This window comes from Dipodomys ordii, unplaced genomic scaffold, assembly GCF_000151885.1.
Source record: "Dipodomys ordii isolate 6190 unplaced genomic scaffold, Dord_2.0 Scaffold39, whole genome shotgun sequence".
Classification (NCBI taxonomy): Eukaryota; Metazoa; Chordata; class Mammalia; order Rodentia; family Heteromyidae; genus Dipodomys; species Dipodomys ordii.
This window is the reverse complement of record NW_012267255.1, coordinates 8441508-8461770: the sequence shown is the minus strand read 5'-3', so window position 1 is coordinate 8461770 and position 20263 is coordinate 8441508. Positions and strand designations below refer to the sequence as shown.

The following is a 20263-nucleotide window of genomic DNA, read 5'->3' as shown; positions in this document are numbered from 1 at the left end:
GTTTCACAAACCTTTCATTTAAAGAATCCACTAACTCCCACTCTCCTTTCCAACCTTCTCCCCAAACTTAAAGCGATCAGAGTAGAAGAAATTCTTTGGTCTCCCCGCCCATGTGGGCGGGGCCAGGCGCGATAGGCAGGGCCTTGAAACTTGGCGTCGCCAGGAGGGCCGCGGAACTAAGGTCCGGGTGGTTGCGGTTCCCGGAGGGCAGCGGGAGGCGGCGGACCGGTAGTGGGACGTTCGGTAAGCAACTTCCGGCCACCTCAGCGGGAAGTGGAGACCGGGGCTGGAGTGTGCGCGGAGGTGGGGCCGAGCTTCTGGTGGCGGCCGAGGACGCGAAGACGACGCCGCCGCGGCCGCTGGGCCACTGCTGCGTCCCTGTAGCCCGTGAAGATGGTGCTGCTAACCATGATCGCCCGGGTGGCGGACGGGCTCCCGCTGGCCGCCTCCATGCAGGAGGACGAGCAGGTGAGCGCCGCGCGCGCTGCGCCGTCCCCGCGGGCCTCGGTTCCGGGGTCCTGCTCGGACGTGGGGGACCCGCGCCACCCCACTCCCTGGGTCCCCCTACAATGCGGGGGTCCGCCCACATACCCTCGGTACCCGTGTCATGTGAGGGCCCGCACGTACCCCTATCCTATGTGTGGGGGGGGACTCCTCCCACCCCAAGTACTCCTATTGTGGGGTCCCGCACCACGTCCCCAGGACGCCTATCAAGTGTGGCTCCCGTGCCACGTCCCCCAAGTATACCTATCGTGGGGGACACTTCCCACCTCCCGAAATACTCCCATTGTGTGGGGGCCCATGCCACACCTCCACCCGAGTACTGCTATAGTGGGATGCCCACACCACGTCCCGAGAATCCTTGTCATGTGGGAACCCTTGCCACGTCCCTCAAGTATACCTGTCATTTAGGGAATCCTCGCCACACTCCCCTCAAGGGCCCCTATCACGTGGGGACCTGTGCCACCCCCCTCCCCAAGTACCCCAATCCTTTGTGGTGAGAAACTACCTGGGTGAGGACAACACTCGAGAAGGGATTGTTATCATTGTTATAATAATGGTTATCAACCAGGGTTTCCTGACATTTTAAAGGTACTTTCTTAAAATTCAGAATTTCGAGTGTTTTTTTTTTCTTCCTGTCAAATACGGGGTGGGGGAGGTGGTTGGGGGGAGAAGGAGCGGATCAACCCCTGAGTTCTTCACTTCATTTTTGTGTTGCACTCGAACCTTGACCTACCTAGCTGACATCTTTTGAAAGCGGATGAGATAATGTGGCTACTTACTTGTAATCAGTTATCAAAGTTCAGTACACTATCTTCTTCCAGCCGATCTCCAATTTCCACCTACTTCATTATGTGCAACCAAAGCGCTGCAGTTCCTTATGCCTTACTCTTGGTCCTTCAGTAATCAGAATTAGTTCCTACCTAGGTGGATAATCTGCCCAGTCATCTTTGTGTTCTCCACAGCTCTTACAACCTCAGTTTTATGCCAATAAGTACTAAGAAAAATTGTGTTGAACTGGTTAAAACATCATCTGCAACTCCATATATCTATAAAGTAGGAAGCTGCTTTGTGCCTTAGAGTCACAGGAAATTGTCTGGTATGAGACAAGTTTCTAGAACAAGCTTAAGAGGTCCCAGAAGAAGGAAGGGTAAGAATGTGATTTATGGACTTTTTCTTGCCCCCAAAGTAATTGTACAGAGAAGTTCCATTTCAACAAGTCTGATTATTACATTATTACACGCATCTTCATCAGTGTCAGCCTTTCCTTGTTCTCCCTCATCTTTCCCAATCCCATCCATACCTTCGGAATTACATACTTCCATTTTTACGTGTCCACTGAATATAATGATTTGTGTCTTCCTCTCTCCATTTGCCCCCTTCCACTTGCTTCCTCCTAGCAATATGTAAAATTTTAAGACATGATCAATTTTATTTGACTTAATTTTGCAGCCTACATAGCTTTAAAAAAAAAAGGTCATGGCTTAAAAAAGACAAGCTCTAGAAAAAAATACATTTTGCACATTTCTATTTTGGACATCTACTTGATGCTATTTGTGGGAGAAAATCCTACCAAGTACATCCAGGATGGTATGCATGTCATTAGAGCAGGGGATTTGAGGACACAGTGTCTACCTTTTTGGAGCTTCAGTGAAGTGGAAAAGTCACATGACTAGCAATTGTGATGTAATAGGACCGGTATAGCAGAGGAAGACTTTAGTGGTTGAACACAAAGATACTTAAGTTGATAGGGGGAAATCCAGAAAGATTTCCCAGAAATGACATCTAAGCTTGATATTAGGTGCTACTAGTAAAGGAGCTTCTCTAGATTGTTTTATGCTTTTTTAAGTTTGACAGAAAATACTTGCATTCACTTTTAGGAGAGTAGTGATAAGAGGTAAGAAAATCATAAGTTATGGCAAGTGAAATATATTTTATTTATTCCACTTAACTGAGACTGTTGAGATACACTGTGGAAAATAAAACACTGAAAAAAAAAAAGAAAACACTGAGAATTTTCTTTGTAATTCTTTTTTCCAATTGTGGGGCTTGAACTCAAGTCCTGGGCACTGTCCCTGAGCTCTTTTTTGCTTAAGGCTAGTGCTCTACCACTTGAACCACAGCACCACTCCTGGCTTTTTTCTGAGTAGTTTCATTGGAGATAAGAGTCTCATGGACGGGGGAGGGGGGAGGCTGGGAAGGGATGTGAAGGGTAAACAAAGGAGGAGGCTGCAATGCTTGGTAAGAAATGTACGCATTATCCTGCCCATGTAATTGTAACCCCTCTGTACAGTATGTTCACAAATAAAATTAAATTAAATTTAAAAAAAAGTCTCATGGACTTTTCTGCCTAGGCTGGCTTGGAACGCTCAGGTGTCAGCCTCCTGAGTAGCTGGGATTACTCACATGAGTCACCAGCCCCCAGCAACACTGTCAGTTTTTAAGTGTGAAAGTGCTTTTCAATTTGTTGAGAATTTTCTTGCTGGGCAATATGGTGGCTCATGCCTGTAATCTTTCAGAGTAGTCTGAAAGCTGAGATCCATCTCAATACAAACCCAACCTGAGCAGAAAAAGACTCTCATGTCCAATTAACCACTAAAAAAGCTTAGAAGTAGAGCTGTGACTCAAGTGGTAGAGCAAAAAAGTCTTGAGCAAAAACGCTAAGGGTCAACACCTAGGCCCTAAGTCCAAGCTCTAGTAGTAGTATAAGAAAAGAGAAAGACAAGAATTTTCTTGACCCACTGCTGAAGAAGTGTAAATTATTCAGGTGAGCTCAAGAACTATAGTTTGAACAAAGGAGATAGTATGGGAACATTTCCTTGAAGGACACATAGTTTGAGAAATATTTTTCCCATGTGGGGTGGCAGTAGGGTAGAGAGGGACAGAATCTGGTCAGTTTTCCAACTATAGCATTGAGTTCTAACATGGGCAAAGGATACAAAGTAAATTTGGAAATGTTAATATTACTAGACCTCCTGTTCTCACCCTTGGTACTTTATTGGAAAATTAGTTGATTTTTTTTAATTTAAATTTGGTATTGATTTGGTATTCTATCAAAATTAGTTGCTTCAATTCATTGACAAGGAAAGAAACTACACAAAAAACACTTTCAAAGTCTTCCCTAAATTGTGTGTGTGTGTGTGTGTGTGTGTGTACGTTTGTACTGGTATCGGGGCTTGAACTCTGTCCTTTAGCTTCTCGTTCAAGGCTGGGGTTCTACCACCAGTTCTCATTGTCCTGTGTAGCTAGGATTACAGGCATGAGCCATCTTGGAGTCCAGCCCTAAACTTTGAATAAACAAAACAAAAAACCATGAATCTTAGACTTATTTCTTCCCTTATAATGGTGCCTAGAACATTTATAGAGTGCTTACTACATACCAGGCACTGTACTAAGCTGTTAAATGTATTTCATTCCTTATATCAACCATATTAGAGAAGGTAATGGAGATTTTCATGGATTCTATAATATGAACAATCATTCATTCATTCTTGTTTATTGCATATTTACAAATAGGATGTTACATGCAACTCGGTGTATAAACTCTAAGAAAGGCAAGATGGAAGTAGAAAAAGGCAAATGAGGGCCAGAAGCATGGCTTAAATGTAGAGTACCAGCCCCACAAATGCAGTCCTGAGTTCAAACACTACTATCTAAAGAAAATACAAGGCCCACTTGCTTTTTGCTGGACACTGCTCTAATTGCTTTAAGTAATTTAACACATTGAGTCTTCACAGTTGCCTAATGAGGTGATTAGAATTTTATTTACCAACAATTGAGAGGTCAGATTGCCCAAGGACTCAGTCAGGGTGACAAGGGAAGGAGTGAGGGTTTGCAGTCAAATTGTATGGCTCTAGAGCTCTTGCTCCAGAAGTACTTCAGTTATTTTAGAACCAGCCAACACTGGCTCACACCTTAATCCTAACTACTAGAGAGGCTGAGATCTGAGGATTGCAGATCCAAGCTAGCCCAGGCAGGTAAGTCCATGAGACCTGTCAATTAACTACCTAAAAGCTGGAAGTGGGGGTGTGGATCAAATGGTAGAATGCTATCCTGGAGCAAAAGAAAGTCAGGGACAGCACCCAGGCCCTGAGTTCAAATCCCAGGACTGGCTTACACATGTGTGTGTGCACATACACACATACATATACACACACAAATTTTAGTAATGGACTCGCCATCTAGGTGATGTCTTGCTATTTAATACTAACTAATTTATAAGACATTCTCAAGGAGGGCTGGGGTGTAATTCAGCAGCAAAGTGCTCGCCTAGCAGGTGCAACGCTCCAGGTCCAATACCCAGAACCATAAAAGAAAGACAGAAATGTTTGAGGAACTGTAACTGATCTAGATTCATCACCGCTGCTTCACAGATAGGCAGTTTGCTTTTACCATTAGTTGCAAAAGGTTCCCAGTCAGCTAATCTGCCCGAACACTTAATGCCTGACTCCACTTTCTACTTCACTCCTCAGTGAAGTATGTGGTACTGAGGAATCAAACCCAGGGCTTCATGCATGCTAGGCAGGCACTTTATAAACAAGCCAGGTGCTGGTGGCTCATGCCTGTAATCCTAGCAATTCAGGAGGCTGAGATCTAAAGATCACAATTCAAAGCCAGCCCATGCAGGTAGGTCTGAGACTTTATCTCCAATTAGCCAGCAAAAAGCTAGAGGTGGAACTGTGGCTCAAATGGTAGAGTACTAACTGAGCAAAAAGCTAAAGGACCATGCCTGGGATCTGAGTTCAAGCTTCAGGGTCAACACACACATACACACTCCACTTTCTATTTCACTCCTCACATCATTCTATATAGTGATATCTATAAGAATCTAATAAAGTGGATAAGAATAACTGGATAAATTGTGAAACAAACCCAAGGTTGACTAATAAATAGTATATTTAGGATTTGCCTGTGTTGTAACGGGAACAAAGTTGGAATCACCCACACAACCACACTACTTTGTCTTGCCATCACCCAGGACTGTGGAACAACTAATTTTTATCAAATATCATCTTTTGCCTTTCTAAGAATGTTTAGCTAAGCTCTTACCATGCACAAATCCCTGCTGAGCTCGACTGGTCAAAAGCCAGCAAGCCCAAGAACCAACCATTTTCCTCTTTGAGCGATTACAGTAATCAACCTTAAATGATCGGGAGAGGAAGGCAATTTAACTGTACCACAGATTGTTTGCTTTGGGGGATCCTTGCTATCTACATGGTTAGGTCTAACACCTCTGCACAGAGTTAAAGAGAAGAGAATACAGTAATGTTCACTTCACACTAGAAGCATTGAGTGATTTTTTTATTTTTATCTTTTTGGTCAGTCCTGAGGGCTGAACTCAGGGCCTGGGTACTGTCCCTGAGCTCCTTCTGCTCAAGGCTAGCACACTACTACTTGAGCCACAGCACCACTTCTGACCTTTCCCACTTATGTGGTACTGAGGAATCAAACCCAGGGCTTCATGCATGCTAGGCAAGCACTCTATAAACAAGCCAGGTGCTGGTGGCTCATGCCTGTAATCCTAGCAATTCAGGAGGCTGAGATCTAAAGATCACAATTCAAAGCCATCCCATGCAGGTAGGTCTGAGACTTTTTATCTCCAATTAGCCAGCAAAAAGCGAGAGGTGGAACTGTGGCTCAAATGGTAGAGTACTAACTGAGCAAAAAGCTAAAGGACCATGCCTGGGATCTGAGTTCAAGCTTCAGGGTCAACACACACACACACACACACACTCTCTCTCTCTCTCTCTCTCTCTCTCTCTCTCTAAATTGTTCAGGGAAATATTATGTATATGATTTGAATGTTTTATTCATTTTCACGTAAGGCTCCCTAGCCAGAGTGGAGAACCAAATTGATTTATATAATGAAGAATATTTGACTTGCCAGTCTTTGTCTCTACCCTGCTTATTTTTGCCTAGCTGCAAACATAGTGTTCATGTAGTTTTTAGTCATGGTGTACCCAGTTAGTTTTGCTTAAATGCTCTGTAAGTTAATACTGTGGGAAATTCTGCTTGAGATCCCACTGTAAACATGATGCTCATTATGTGCACGTGCCTCTGTATGTGCGCACACATGCATGCATGTATATGCCAGTACTGAGGCTTGAACTCAGGGCCTCGCTGCTGTCCCTTGGCCTTTTTGTTCAAGGCTAGCAGTCTGCTACTTGAGCTACAGCACTATTTCTGGCTTTGGGGTAGTTAATTGGAAGTAAGAACTTCATGGCCTTTTGTGTCCAAGCTGGCTTTGAACCTCGATCCTCAGGTCTCAGCCTTTTGAGTACCTAGATTTACAGATGTTAGACACTGATGCCCAGTTTTCATTGTTCTTTCACTTCAGAGTTTCCTCCAGGGCCCAGCACATGCTGTGCAATTCTGTGCCAGTAAACTGGCTTAGGAGGAGACTACTGACCTAATAGTGAAAAGAACAGTGCATTAAGTATAACCGAGTTATAGGCTTTTGCTTATTAGTGAATAATGTGATCTTTTTTGAGAACTAGGACTTGGGTCTTTCTGTTCTAATGGGAGGCCCTTTTTTCTTTCATTAAAATGAACCTTCCTAACCTGTAAATGAAGGATCTTAGTCACATTATGCCATGAAAGTGGGCGTGTATTCCTAGTTCATGCATGGGGCTTCAGGCTGGAAGGAGGGGCAGATTAGCTCTGACTAACTGATACAGCTTTTATTTTTTTGGTGGCAAATTCTTAAGTGAACATATCTTCTTTCAGTCTGGCCGGGACCTTCAGCAGTATCAGAGTCAAGCTAAGCAACTCTTCAGGAAGTTGAATGAGCAGTCCCCAACCAGATGTACCTTGGAAGCAGGAGCCATGACTTTTCAGTGCGTATATTCCTGATTTCTTCATTGTCATTTAAATATGAAATACGGTCACAGAACACGTTCGAATACTAACTTATTTGAGGGCCATTACTGGGGCTTGAACTCAAGACCTTGATTCTATCTCTTTGTTGCTCAAAGCTGGCACTCTACCACTTGAACCACAGCTCTGCTTCCAACTTTTCCATGCCTAACTGGAGATAAGAGTCTCTCAGGCTTACGTTGCCTAGGCTAGCTGTGAACCACAATCTCACATCTCAGCCTCCTGAGAGCTAGGATTACAAGCATGAGCCACTGGTGTCCAGTGAGCTTTTTTTTTTTTTTTAAGTAAAGGTAACTACAAAAATATAGTCTTTTCATAGAAGCAACTTTTCTTGTTCTTAATTGTAAAACACTAAAACTTCGATTTGTTTATTGAGATTGCTTGCAATGATGCCCAGTAGATTATGGGCATTATACAATAGTAGATAGGTTCTTGCTTTAGGAATGTCTTGAAGCCAGACACATGTATAGATGAGTTCTCTTGTGTAAGTATTCATTAACAGTGTAATGTTGAATACTTCCCATAAGCACGACCAAGCATGAGTTTTTACTCTAGAAGATGGAAAACAATTATAGGAGTTTTATCGGGATTTAAAGGGATCCATGTTTATTATTTAGCATTTTGTTTGCCACATAAAGAATAATGAGTGAAGATTATCATTTGGGAAAAAACTATAAAACAATTCAAAAGCATCCAAATAACTATAGCACTAGTGATTTTGTTTTCTTGCTTTGTTTTTTTATTGCTAAGGATGGAACCCAGAGTCTTCATACCTACTAGACATGCACTCTACCACAAAGGCACATTCCCAGCCCCTTAATTGATATTAACTTACAATCTAACTCACAATCCTTCTCCTTCAGACTCCCTAATGGTAGGATTACAGGCATGTACCACCACACCTGGCGATTTTTTTTTCTCCCCCGTGCATACTGGGCAAGTGCTGTACCACTGAGCTATGTGTCCAGCCCCCTCAAACAGTAAATATGGACAGGGCATGTGTCTACGAGAAGGATGAAGGGATCTTAGCATCCTGAGGAGCCAGGATTACAGGCATGTACTACTGGTATGCCTGGCCTTCATCAGTCTTATGACTGTGTGTGTGTGTGTGTGTATGTGTGTCCCACTAAAATTTCTTTTAAAAAAGAAATAAGAAAATACTAAAGAAGCTGAATGCAATACATTATGAGCATGTTTGGAAATACCACAATGAAACCTCTTTGTATAGTCAATATAAGCTAAAAAAAATAGTTTGAGTAAAAAGTTAGGAAATATCTTAATTTATTTCTAAGAATATTAGAGCTCACAGTTCTGGAAGTCAGTTCAGTAGTTGAATATTCCCAGCTGATGAGAGTTTTTCAAGGTTTCACTGGTGGTCACAGATGGCTGTTTTCTGTACCCAGTAAATATGTCATTTAACTTACAACTTTTAAGTATCTGCAGAAATTTTGAGTTTATTTTGCTTTGAAACTGGACAGGGTTTAATATGTGCATGGTAATTTTTCATACAGACTCAAAGGGTGAATGGAAACCCCACAACTCTGGTTTTCCAGAAAATCTCTTAGGTACTGATATATATTGGTTAAAGAATTACATCATGAATAAACAATTGTAATAAATATACCTACTCCTTTTGGGATATACTTGTAATTAATGGGAAAATGTTTGCTTTCTGATCCCAAGGACCGGGGTCTGAAACTTCTGATTTAGCCAGGCTCAAGGAGTTTAGGCCAGACATTTTCGAAAGTTTATGTGTACAGAGAGTCTGCTTCCACCCAAGGCACTGTTCCTTTCAAACCACTCTTGTCTTGCTTTTTTGTCACTCAGCTACATCATTGAACAGGGTGTGTGTTACTTGGTTTTGTGTGAAGCTGCCTTCCCCAAGAAGCTGGCTTTTGCCTACCTAGAAGATTTGCACTCAGAATTTGATGAGCAGCATGGGAAGAAGGTGCCCACAGTATCTAGACCTTATTCCTTTATTGAGTTTGGTAAGTTCTGGCCCTTCACTTCTTTCTCTCTCTCTCTCTTTGTGTGTGTGTGTGTGTGTGTGTATGCTGGTACTGGGGCTTGAACTCAGGGCCTGGTCAAGGCTGGCACTCTTACCACTTGAAGCACATCTCTACTTCCAGCATTTTGCTAACTAGTCAGAGATAAGAGTTTCACTTATGGGCTGGGATGTAGCTCAGTGGCAAAGCGCATGCCTAGCAAGAGCAACGTCCTGGGTTCGATCCCCAGTACCAAAAAAGAAAAGACAAAAAAAAAAAAAAGAGTTTCACTTACTTTTCTGCCTGGGCCGACTCCAAACTTCATTCCTCATAGTTCAGCCTCCTGAGTAGCGAGGATTACAAGTGGGAAACACAGCTAGGATTACTAAGCAATATTGACTCCTTTATCTAAAACAAGATAAAACAAGTATCTAAACAAGTATCTAAAACAAGATAAAAGCTAGACATTGAAGGTCCTTACATTTTTTTTTAATTTTTTGGAGTGATTTTTTTTTTAATTTTTTATTGTAAAGATACTATACAGAGGGTTACAGTTACATGAGTAAGGTAATGAGTATACTTCCTATTGAGCATTGTTACCTCCTCCATTGTTTTCCCTCTACTATCCCTTCCCTCCCTACCTTCCCCGAGGTTCTTTTTTTTTTTTTTTGATTGTGATTAAGTGATTACATAATTTCCCAAATTTCACAGTATTGTGGAATAATGATGCTCATTTAAAGTCACAAGCTCATTCTAACTTTACTGGAGCAAATTGTCTGTCACGGTCTATAACATATAACGGTGTACACATATACACCATACATGTGATCAGCAGCATGGGGATATTTAGTAGTGGTTCGACCAGATGAGTGGAAGTTCTTTGTTTCTTAAGTCCTGTTAATTTTGTCGTATCACCTAACATTGTGGATTTAACATCCACTTATCAGGGAGGGTCCTTACATTTTATATTTATGTCATTTAAACTATTCTCTACTGAAGAAAAATATTTTTATTATCATTCTTACAGCTTTGAGAAATGCAAATGTAGGCGAAAGATGGATAAAGCTGCAGTTTTATATTGATACTTTGGGAAATTCCTTATTACACGTTTACATTACTTAAAGTTTAAGAATGGGATAACTGACAAATATATTTTTAAAGAATACAAACATTTTTCAGCTTTTTAATGATCACTCTTTTGACAACTAGGCTATACAGATAGTAGCCAACATCTTAGAGAATATACAGAAGTAAATAATGAAATCCTGAAGGTCTTCTAAATACAGTTTGAAAGTTTCTGCCTTCAGGAAAGAACTATAAGAATGGGCCTTAATTTCTGTAATGGTGTGTGTATGTGCGTGTGCGCACACACACACACACATGTGCTCACGTGAGCTAATACTGGGCTTGTACTGGAGGTCTGGGCACTATGTCAAAGTTAGTGCTCTATCACTTGAGCCACAGCTCCACTTCCAGCTTTTTGGTGGTTAATTGGAGATAATAGTCTCATGGACTTTTCCTACCCACGCTGGGCTTTAAACTGTGATCCTCAGATCTCAGCCACCTGAATAGCTAGCATTGCAGGCATGAACTATCTGTCCCTGGCTTCTATAATGAATCTGACAGCAGATACCTCTAATTCTAAGGTATCCAAAGGACGTTACTCCTGAAATGTTATCTGATTACATCTTACATTTTTAAATGAAAAAATAAAAGCCCATATTGTGATATCCCATTGGTGAGCTGATTTTGGACACCAATGGCAGAACCAGATATCAACTCAGAACTCCAATAGACAGGAAAGATGCTAATGCTCTCTTCATCATTCTAGATACCTTCATTCAGAAAACCAAGAAGCTCTACATTGACAGTCGTGCTCGGAGAAACCTGGGCTCCATCAACACTGAGCTGCAAGACGTGCAGAGGATCATGGTGGCCAACATTGAGGAAGTGCTGCAGCGAGGAGAGGCGCTCTCAGGTACCTGCAAGCAGGGTGTCTTACCAAGGGACCTTTCATGCCTAGGCTTGGGGAGCTGTCACATTCTCCCTGGACTGCCAAGGATTGGGTCTCACAAGTAGATTACAATACAGAGCTTCCAACATACTAGTTTTTTATTTTTCTTCCTAGCATATTTCATTTTGTTGAGTTAGAACAGAGTAAAGACTCGTCCATGCCACAGCTCCACTTCTGGTTTTCTGGTGATTTATTGAAGATAAGAGTCTCACAGACTTTTCCTGCCTGGGCTGGCTTTGAACTGTGATCCTCAAATCTCAACCTCCTGAGTAGCTAGGGTTTCAGGCTTGAGCCACCAGTGCCTGGCTGGAGTTTTACTTTCATATGTGATCAGTTGTATTATTAGGTAATCCTTTATTTCTCAATCAAAACCAGTCTATTAAGCAACTTCAAATATTCCAAAGGCATTGTCTTAAGGCAGGATAAACAGGTTGGAAATTACAAAATAAGGGGAAAGTTGAGGGGTCATATTCATTTATGTCAAACTGCAAGTTTATTTTCATTATTAAAATAGGCCTTACATTTTAATCTGACCTAGCTGTGCCTGTCTAGCTGTTTCTCTCTCTCTCTCTCTCTCTCTCTCTCTCTCTCTTTCTCTCTCTTTTTTGGGGTCTGGTCATGGGGCCTGAACTCTGGGCCTGGGTGCTGTCCCTCAGTTCTTCAGCTCAAGGCTAGCACTCTATCACTTGAGCCACAGCGCCACTTCCAGCTTTTTTTTTTTTTCTGCTTATGTGGTGCTGAGGAATAGAACCCAGGGCCTCATGCATGCAAGGCAAGTGCTTTTCCACTGAGCCACCTTCCCAGCCCCTGGCTGTTTTTCTTAAGTGCTCAGCTGTTTTAAGAAGATGCTATATGTCATAGGAAGGAGACAGTCTTTGCAGAAAATGATAGAATCTAAAATTCACTAAGCTTTTGTGTTTACATTTTAGAGTCTATTGCTATAGTTTAGTTACAATATTACTTTCCTTTGTAAGTTAAAATATAATTTCTTTCTTTTTATTTTGTGCTATTTGTAGGACTTGAACTCAGGGCCCGAGTGCTGCCCCTGAGTTTTTGTGCTTGAGATTAGCAGTCTTCCACTTGAGCCACAGCTCTCCTCCCAGCCTTTTGGTGATTAATTAGAGATAAGAGTCTTGTAGACTTCCCAGCCTAGACTGGCTTTGAAACACAATCCTTAGTTCTCAGCCTCCTGAGTAACCAGCTGATACATAATCTCTGATCACTTTAACATTATAATAGTCTTTACTATATAGAGAATCTTAGAAATGGTAACAATCACTATTGAAGTTTATCTGAGTCTTAAATGGGCTCTAGTGTTTTAAAGTATGCTACAATATGTCTTTACCTAAAGATTACAAAAATAGTACTAGCTATTAGAAAAATATCAGCCAGGTGCCAATGGCTCAGGCTTGAAAATCCTAGCTATTCAGGAGACTGAGATCTGAAGATCACAGTTCAAAGCCAGCCAATTCAGGAAAGTCCGTGAGACTCTTATCTCCAATTAACTACCAAAAACCTGGAAGTGTGGTGTGGATCTAGTGGTAGAACACCAGCCTTGAATGAAAAATCTAAGGGACAGAACACCCAAGCTTTGAGTTCAAGTCTCAGTACTGGCTTTTTTTTAAATCAGAAATTGAGAAAAGTTCAATGACTTGACCAATATCACATGGTTGGTGCAGTTGATATCTGAGCCAAAGAATCTGAGACCAAAACCTGGTCTTCTAGTACAGCCTTAAGAGTAGACTTAATTTTTAAATGTGCTTGAGTTGGATAAGCAACTTTTACCCTTAAAAAAATGATAGATTAAGCCAGGTGCTGGTGGCTCATTCCTGTAATCCTAATTACTCAGGAGGCTGAGATCTGAGGATTGTGGTTCAAAGCCATCCCAGGCAAAAAAAAGTCCCCTTGAGACTCTTATCTCCAATTAGTCACTCAAAAAACAGAAGTGGAGCTGTGGCTTAAAGTGGTAGAATGCTAGCCTTGAGTGAAAAATCTCAGGAACAGTGTCCAGGCCCTGAGTTCAAAACCCTACCACAACAAAAAAGTATCAAGGTAGGTTGTTACCTTGCTGATCATTTTGGTTGTTTTGATGCCTTCATAGTTTTGATAAAATTCTTTCCAGGAACTAATTAATGTTCTTCTTTCTCCTTCCTGACAGCATTGGATTCCAAGGCAAACAATTTGTCCAGCCTTTCCAAAAAGTACCGGCAGGATGCGAAGTACTTGAACATGCGTTCCACTTACGCCAAACTTGCAGCCGTGGCTGTGTTTTTCATCATGTTAATAGTGTATGTGCGATTCTGGTGGCTGTGAAATAGTGAATCCCACTGCTGGTAAGGGAAACCCTAGAACCCGGCACGTGTAATGTTTCAGGAAGCTGAGCTCACAGGGATGTGAATTAGAATCCAAGTGGAACTTCTTCCTCTAAAAGACCTTGCAAGAAAAGGCCTGTCTTGAAAATGAAAGATTACGCCTCATTTCATGAAGCTTAACCCTCCGCGGAAGTCTCTATGTGGGACAGAGGCTTTCTCTGGGTGCTAAGCCATATATATATTAGGGAACAGTAGATTATCTTGTTTTTTCCCCCTTCCAGTACATTTTAAAATGCATCAGAGTGGGGTATTCTCATTCTTGAATAGAGCCATCAATAGATTGAAAGGTAGCCAACCTGTGCTAGCAAATTCTGAAATCCTGAAAATCCTTCAAAGAAGGAAGCCCTGTGGGAAGTTTTTCAACTTGAGTCAACATTCCTTTTGTTGGTGACATTTGTGATTTTTCAGTGATCTGGGTTTTTGATGGCCTTTCAGACAAGACTCCAAGTACGTGAAGGTTCATTGCTATGCTGCACAGATTCTGTCGGCCCCTGTAAAAGTTACCCTTCGTTGTTTTCCTTTTATATATATATTTTTTGCTTATTGCACAATTGCTTTAGGGTTAAATAAATTATATTAAGATACATTGAGATTATATAGTACTCCTTGACTAAGAAGCTAAATGTTTTCTCTCATTCTTTTAAACAAAACGTAAGTTAGAGACATTACTGATTTTATTTTGCAGTGTTAATAGAAGAGTGAGGGTAACACAAAATAATAGCGAGAGGCCCTCTGCTTAATGAGAAAAATCTAGCGCAAAACTTCAGCTGTGTCCGTCATGTTGTCCACTACTTTTTTTTCCCCCATGCTTTGTTTTCCTCCTACCACAATTTGCTGACATTTCAAATAATCAGATATTCCCCTGGGCTGATACTTCCAACTTCTCAGGATATTCTCTCAGTCAAAATAAAAACTTTGCAGCTGGATAGTTAAATTTAGAATCTTGGCAGGTCCACCACTCAGACCGCTAACTACATCTGTCTAAGGAAACCTCTGTGCACACCTCATTCCTGTTGTAGTTTATGTCAGTTCTTCAAGAATGTTCCACAGATAAGTAGCTCCTTCACCAGTGGATTCTATTGCCTAGTAAAAGTACACAGGAGTCTTTCCTTTCTTGCTCAGGGATAACCGGGGTTTCAAATCTTTTACCTTCTGAAGTGGTTTTTTTTTTTTTTTTTTAATGGGGCAAATAGACCTTTTGGTTATCATCACAGAGGTCTAGAGTATAACCTATAACTCTGGCATGTGCTGCAAATGTTTCTTTAATTGTACAAGAAAATTACCTTCTAACATCTTTGGAAAGAACTTTAGTAAGCAGTTTTATAACACTTAAGGAATCATGAGAGCTACTGTCCTGTTTCCTAATGAAGAAAAACTCTGATTTCCTTATAACAGAGCAAATAAATGCTTATTCCTGATAATTTACAGAAGCAGAATACATTTTTCTTTCTTCATTTTATTAGGAACCCAAACTTTCTGGTTAAGAGATCTTTTGTTTTTTGGTGTTTGGTGGTACTGGGGTAATGAAACTCAAGGCCTTGTACTTGCTAGACCACTTGACATGCCTGCAGCTTTTTTGTTTTTCTTCAGCTCTTTTGCAGATAGAGTCTCACACATTTTACTCAAAGCTAGCTTCATACTACAATTCTCCTCACCAGGCCTCCCACACAGCTGGATTATAGATTTGTCCTACTAGCCCAGGTCTCACAATTTACTGCTTGGGCTTTACTTTCACTGTGACCCTGAAACCCTGATCCAGTCCTGAGTATCTTGGGATTACCTATATGCATCCCCTCTGCATTGCCAGTTAGAGTTTAGTGCATGGTATACAAAGCTACTTTTTCTAGTAAGTAGTGTTCCGAAGTCTCTAGAAGGAAAAGACCTATCCCTCAGTTCCAGGTAAGTTTGGTAATAAGCCTTTGAAAGACTGAAAATCTTAAGTAATGGTACCATAGTATTTGGTACTTGTGTAGACCTGGAGAGAGAGGGCTCAATTGTTTAGAGTTGATATATGCAGCAGCCTCGTGGCCAGTGGTGAAAGAAATATGTCTAGAGCATGTACAATCTAGTGAGAAGTTTTACTGTCTAGGTACCTCTGTGCACATACCCTTTCCGGGTGCATTTCGCCTAATTTCAGTGACCTAACTAAAGCAGGGGTAGAGCGAACAATGAGCAGAAGAACAGGAAGTAGTCTTAAGAAGAAGGCAGAGGAAAAAGAACCTGCCTGTCATAAGCCCACCCCTTTTGCTGTTGTTTTGTGTTGTTTTATGTCTGCATTGGGTCTTGAATTCAGAGACTTGTGCTCTTTTTGCTTGGCTTTTTCGCACAAGGCTGGTGCTCTACCATTTAAACCACACCTCCAGTTTTTGGTGGATTTTTTTGGTTTGTTTTTTGCCGATTAATTGGAGAAAAAAGTCTTACCGATCTGTCTGCCCAGACTGGCTTCAAACTGTGATCCTCAGCTCTCAGCCTCCCAGGTGGCTGGTATTACAAGTATGAGCCACTACTACCACCAGACCCTTTTCTGTTCTTAGTAGGAGGTTACAGGAAGATTCGGCTAGGTGAGATGGGTCAGCAACCAAACATACATCTAAAAATAGAATGTGATTTAAAAAAAAATTGTACCAAGTTAATTGAAGCGCCGTAAGAAAGGGCACCTAACATTTCTAGAGAAGGAGAATGGGGCCTTAAGTCCATGTGTGAGGTACATGGAAAGAGAAAGGCACCTTCTTGAATGGAACAGCTTGGGTAAGCTCAACTCAGGATATGTAGAGAAGACATGATAGGCTGTTGTACTTGTTGGCCATGCTGAGGGAGAGTTAGGCTGGTGGTGAAGGCACAGCACAGCAAATGATCTTTGTAACCATCCTAAAGTAAGATCTACTGGACAGGCATTAAATGAAAAGTTGAGAAAGGGAACCAAAGAGCCAGGAGGACAGAGTTAAGCAAACCGATTTCAAATGATTTTTAAAGTTACTCAGTGTTAACTGTTAGAATCTTTTCCTTGTTAGATGCTTGCTTAATTCTCACATCAACCAAACCTTGTGAAGTCAGAATGTTCACACAATTCTGTGAACAAAGAAACCTCCATCGCTGCGGCTGTGAAACACAGGAGAGTTATGTCATTTGCCCTTAGTGGTGGAGCTAGCAAGTAATAGTGCTGAGATTTGAACCTGGACAGTCTATGCTTTTAACCATATAATCTGTATCCAAGCAGTCAAATAAGTACCAAAAAAAATGTGTTTTGAAAATCTGTCATATAAGCAGAAGTGATTTCAGAGAGCTAGGGACAAAATTGAGATGGCAATGAATCCAGAATTATGTAACCCATTAGGGAGTGGAGATGTAAACTGCTCCTAGGTGTAGCTGTTCTGGCTCCCTGTGTTCTAGAAATGATTGTTTTACTCAGGGCTGAGGGCATGGTTCAAGTGGTAGAGCAAAGGCACTGAGTTCAAACTCCATTACCACCAAAAAAAGATAAATGTGACATTTTCAGACTATCTGGGACACTGACACACATTTGTCTATCTGAAGGTCTACCTAGGTTCGTTCTTAAGCATTTTGAAAAATGCTATGAAATAAGTGCTTTTCACATGCATGAGAAGTATTGCACACCGGTTTGAACTAATCAGGGACTCCAGGCCTGCTCCTCACCTAGTGGTCTGTTTTTCCTCAGTGAGGAACTCCAGGGATCCTCATTGGATTGAGCTGGAAAAATTCTACACTTTAACTGTTAGGAAGATAATGTTTGTTTGGTGTAAATACTGAACTCAGGGCCTTGCCCTCTTGCTTGCGACTGTCACTCTACCAGTGGGGTGACACCTCCACTTCTGGCTTTTTATGGGTTAGAAAGAGTCTCTTGGATTTATCTGCTCAGGCTAGCTGCAAACCTTGATCCTCAGATCTCAGCCTCCTGAGTGGCTAAGATTATGAGCCACTGCACCCACCTGGAAGATACTCCTCAAAAAAAAAAAATAAGTGTACAAATCCGTATGTATCAAGTAATGTTTTTCTGTATTGCATTCACAGATCCAGTCCTACTGAAGTGTTCTGTTTTACTTTTGGTTTCAGTTCCCTAAAGCACATTTAAAGAATGTGAAATTGATATTTTCTACTTTTATCAGTAAGAGGTCTTAAAAAGGTAAATTAAGAAGGAAAATAGACAATCCCTTGGCTTCCCTGACTAGGAAAACAACACCGTATATTGTACATTTTCACCTGATTGGGAATTAGTCTTGTATACTGGGCTTGAGTGTTAGTGGCCATAGGATTAAGGCTTTTGGTAACATCCTGGCTGAGCCCAACGGGTAGCTTTTCTTTTCCAGGCAGTTCAGAAGGAAGGCAGTTGCTAGGGTTAACTACTTAGAGTGAGGCGGTGCTCCGAATGGAATAGAGATGGAACAGATGGGCAAGTTGAGCCTGACACTCTGGTCCTGCCCCTTGATGTCAGCCTGGTCTCTCCTTCCCCAGCAGGTAAAACTGTCTCCATCTGTTTAATCACTGGATTCTTAACATTTTTACCTCATTTTTTAAATTCTCATCCTATTTTTTTATTTGATATTCCTTTTAAATGTTTGCTTGTGTGATTTCCTTTGCCCTTTTCACTACTGACAATACATCTGTTTGCTCTCATTAAATCTGTTTTAATTCAACAATTTGCTACATCTGATTCACTAAGATTTCTTCCCCCTCCTTTTTTTTTTTTCTGTGTCCTGGGAGAGGAGGGGTTTGAACTCAAGGCCTCAAGCTTGTTAGACTGTTGATGTTACACTTAAGCTGTGTCTCCACCCCTGCTTTTGCTGGTTAATTGGAGACAGTCTCTCAGACGTTTCTTGCCAGGTTGACCTCAGAGATCCTCCAGACCCCTGAGTAGCTAGGATGACAGGTGTGCATAGCAGTGCCTGGCTTCTTGGGTCCTTTTGCTTATTCTTTTGTCTCTTTCCCTTACTTCCTTTTACATTTTACTTTATCACACAGAGGTTTTGTTGTGTGGGTGTGGGTCCTGGGGCTGGAACTCAGATCCTGTACTTGAGTTTTTTAAGCTGAAGGCTAGCATTCTACCACTTGAGCCACAACTCTACTTTTGGCTTTTTGGTAGCTAATTGATAGGAGTTTCACAGACTTTCCTACCCAGGCTAGCTTCTAACCTCAGTCCTCAGATTTCAGCCTCCTGAGTAGATAGGATTATAGGTATGAGCTACTGGTGTCCAACTCTTTTCCATCTTTTTTGCCTGGAGTTCAAGCACTCGTTGGCTTTAGCATGGGCTCTAGCCATGGCTGCCTTATCTCTCCCTTCCTTACTTGTGTCCCTCTTCTATGCTGTATACCAGTGCTACGTACACCCATTCCTGTAGCACAAAAGGTCACTCTACTCCTCAACCTGCCTCCATGGTACCATTCCAGACTCTGTATTCTGTTTCAGCTGTATCAAATCTGTGTTTTTCCCCACCACCCATGGTACTGCGGTTTAAACCCTGGGCCTTGAGCTCACTGGGCAAGTGCTTCCACTTGAGCCATGCCCACCTGCAATCCGTGTTAGCTCGTCCTGTTGTGTGCCATGTGTTCTCTCTGGAATATCTTCCTGGCTGCCTTAGCCCATCCTTTCCCATGTAAGTTTGCCCAGCTTTTCAAGACCAGCACAGATGTCTCTTCGGGAAAGCCAGTTCCTTCTCCTGACCCGGAGAAGTTAGGGTTTCATCTTCCCCCAGGAACTTGTGCATCTTCCCTGCGGGAATATGGCAGGTGGTGTGTACTTGTTTGTGTACCTGACTATACGTTGTAGGCAGCCCCTGAGGTGGAACCAGGTGTTACTCATGGCTTGTGATTCTGTGGCTAGCTCAGTGTACATACTCAGCAAACATCTGCAGGATGAATCATTGAATTACAGGGATTTTTGTGAAACTTTTTTTTTTAATACTTTGAATGAAAGAAGAAAGTAAGTAAAATGAAAAAGGAATGGGAGAGAGGAGGAGAAGCACATTAAAAAGAAGCCAGGACAAAACAGGACCAGTAAGATTATAATAAGCTGTTGCCAGTGGCTCATGCCTGTCATCCTCGCTACTCAGGAGGCTGAGGTCTGAGGATCAAGGTTCAAAGCCAGCCCAAGGAAGGAAACTGAAACTTATGCCCAGTTAACAAGCAAAAAGCCAGAACTAGAGATGTGGCTCGGGTGGTAGTGTCAGCCTTGAAAAAGCCAAAGGAAAACATGCGGCCCTGAGTTCAAACCCCAACACTGGCACACCAAAAAATAATTGTAATAACATTTAATGAACTTTTCATATTGGTAACTACTTACTAATTTTTCATTTGAAAAAGTAACCTCAATGCTAAATCCCTCCAGCAATATGCCATCCAGTAATATGTTACCCTGCTGTTGTGTAAAAACTATTGGCCTACTGGTGGGAATTTCTTCCTTCCTGTGTCAGGTGGGCAGTGAGGTCTGGTGGCTGGACACGCAGGGACAGGCGTACAACCAACAAATGATGGGATTTTATCTGTTTGATTCTTCTCCTTTA

At 41.8% G+C, this 20263-nt stretch overlaps 1 protein-coding gene across 1 annotated transcript; it reads left to right on the top strand.

Moving 5' to 3' along the window:
• Positions 1 to 265: 265 nt before the first annotated feature.
• Positions 266 to 14340, top strand: Sec22b (SEC22 vesicle trafficking protein homolog B (S. cerevisiae)). Its single transcript, XM_013018359.1, has 5 exons — positions 266 to 468; positions 7228 to 7337; positions 9205 to 9365; positions 11194 to 11340; positions 13535 to 14340. Exons 1-5 carry the CDS (start codon positions 394 to 396, stop codon positions 13687 to 13689), a joined length of 648 nt encoding a protein of 215 aa, XP_012873813.1. The 5' UTR covers positions 266 to 393; the 3' UTR covers positions 13690 to 14340.
• The last annotated feature ends 5923 nt before the right edge of the window (positions 14341 to 20263 follow it).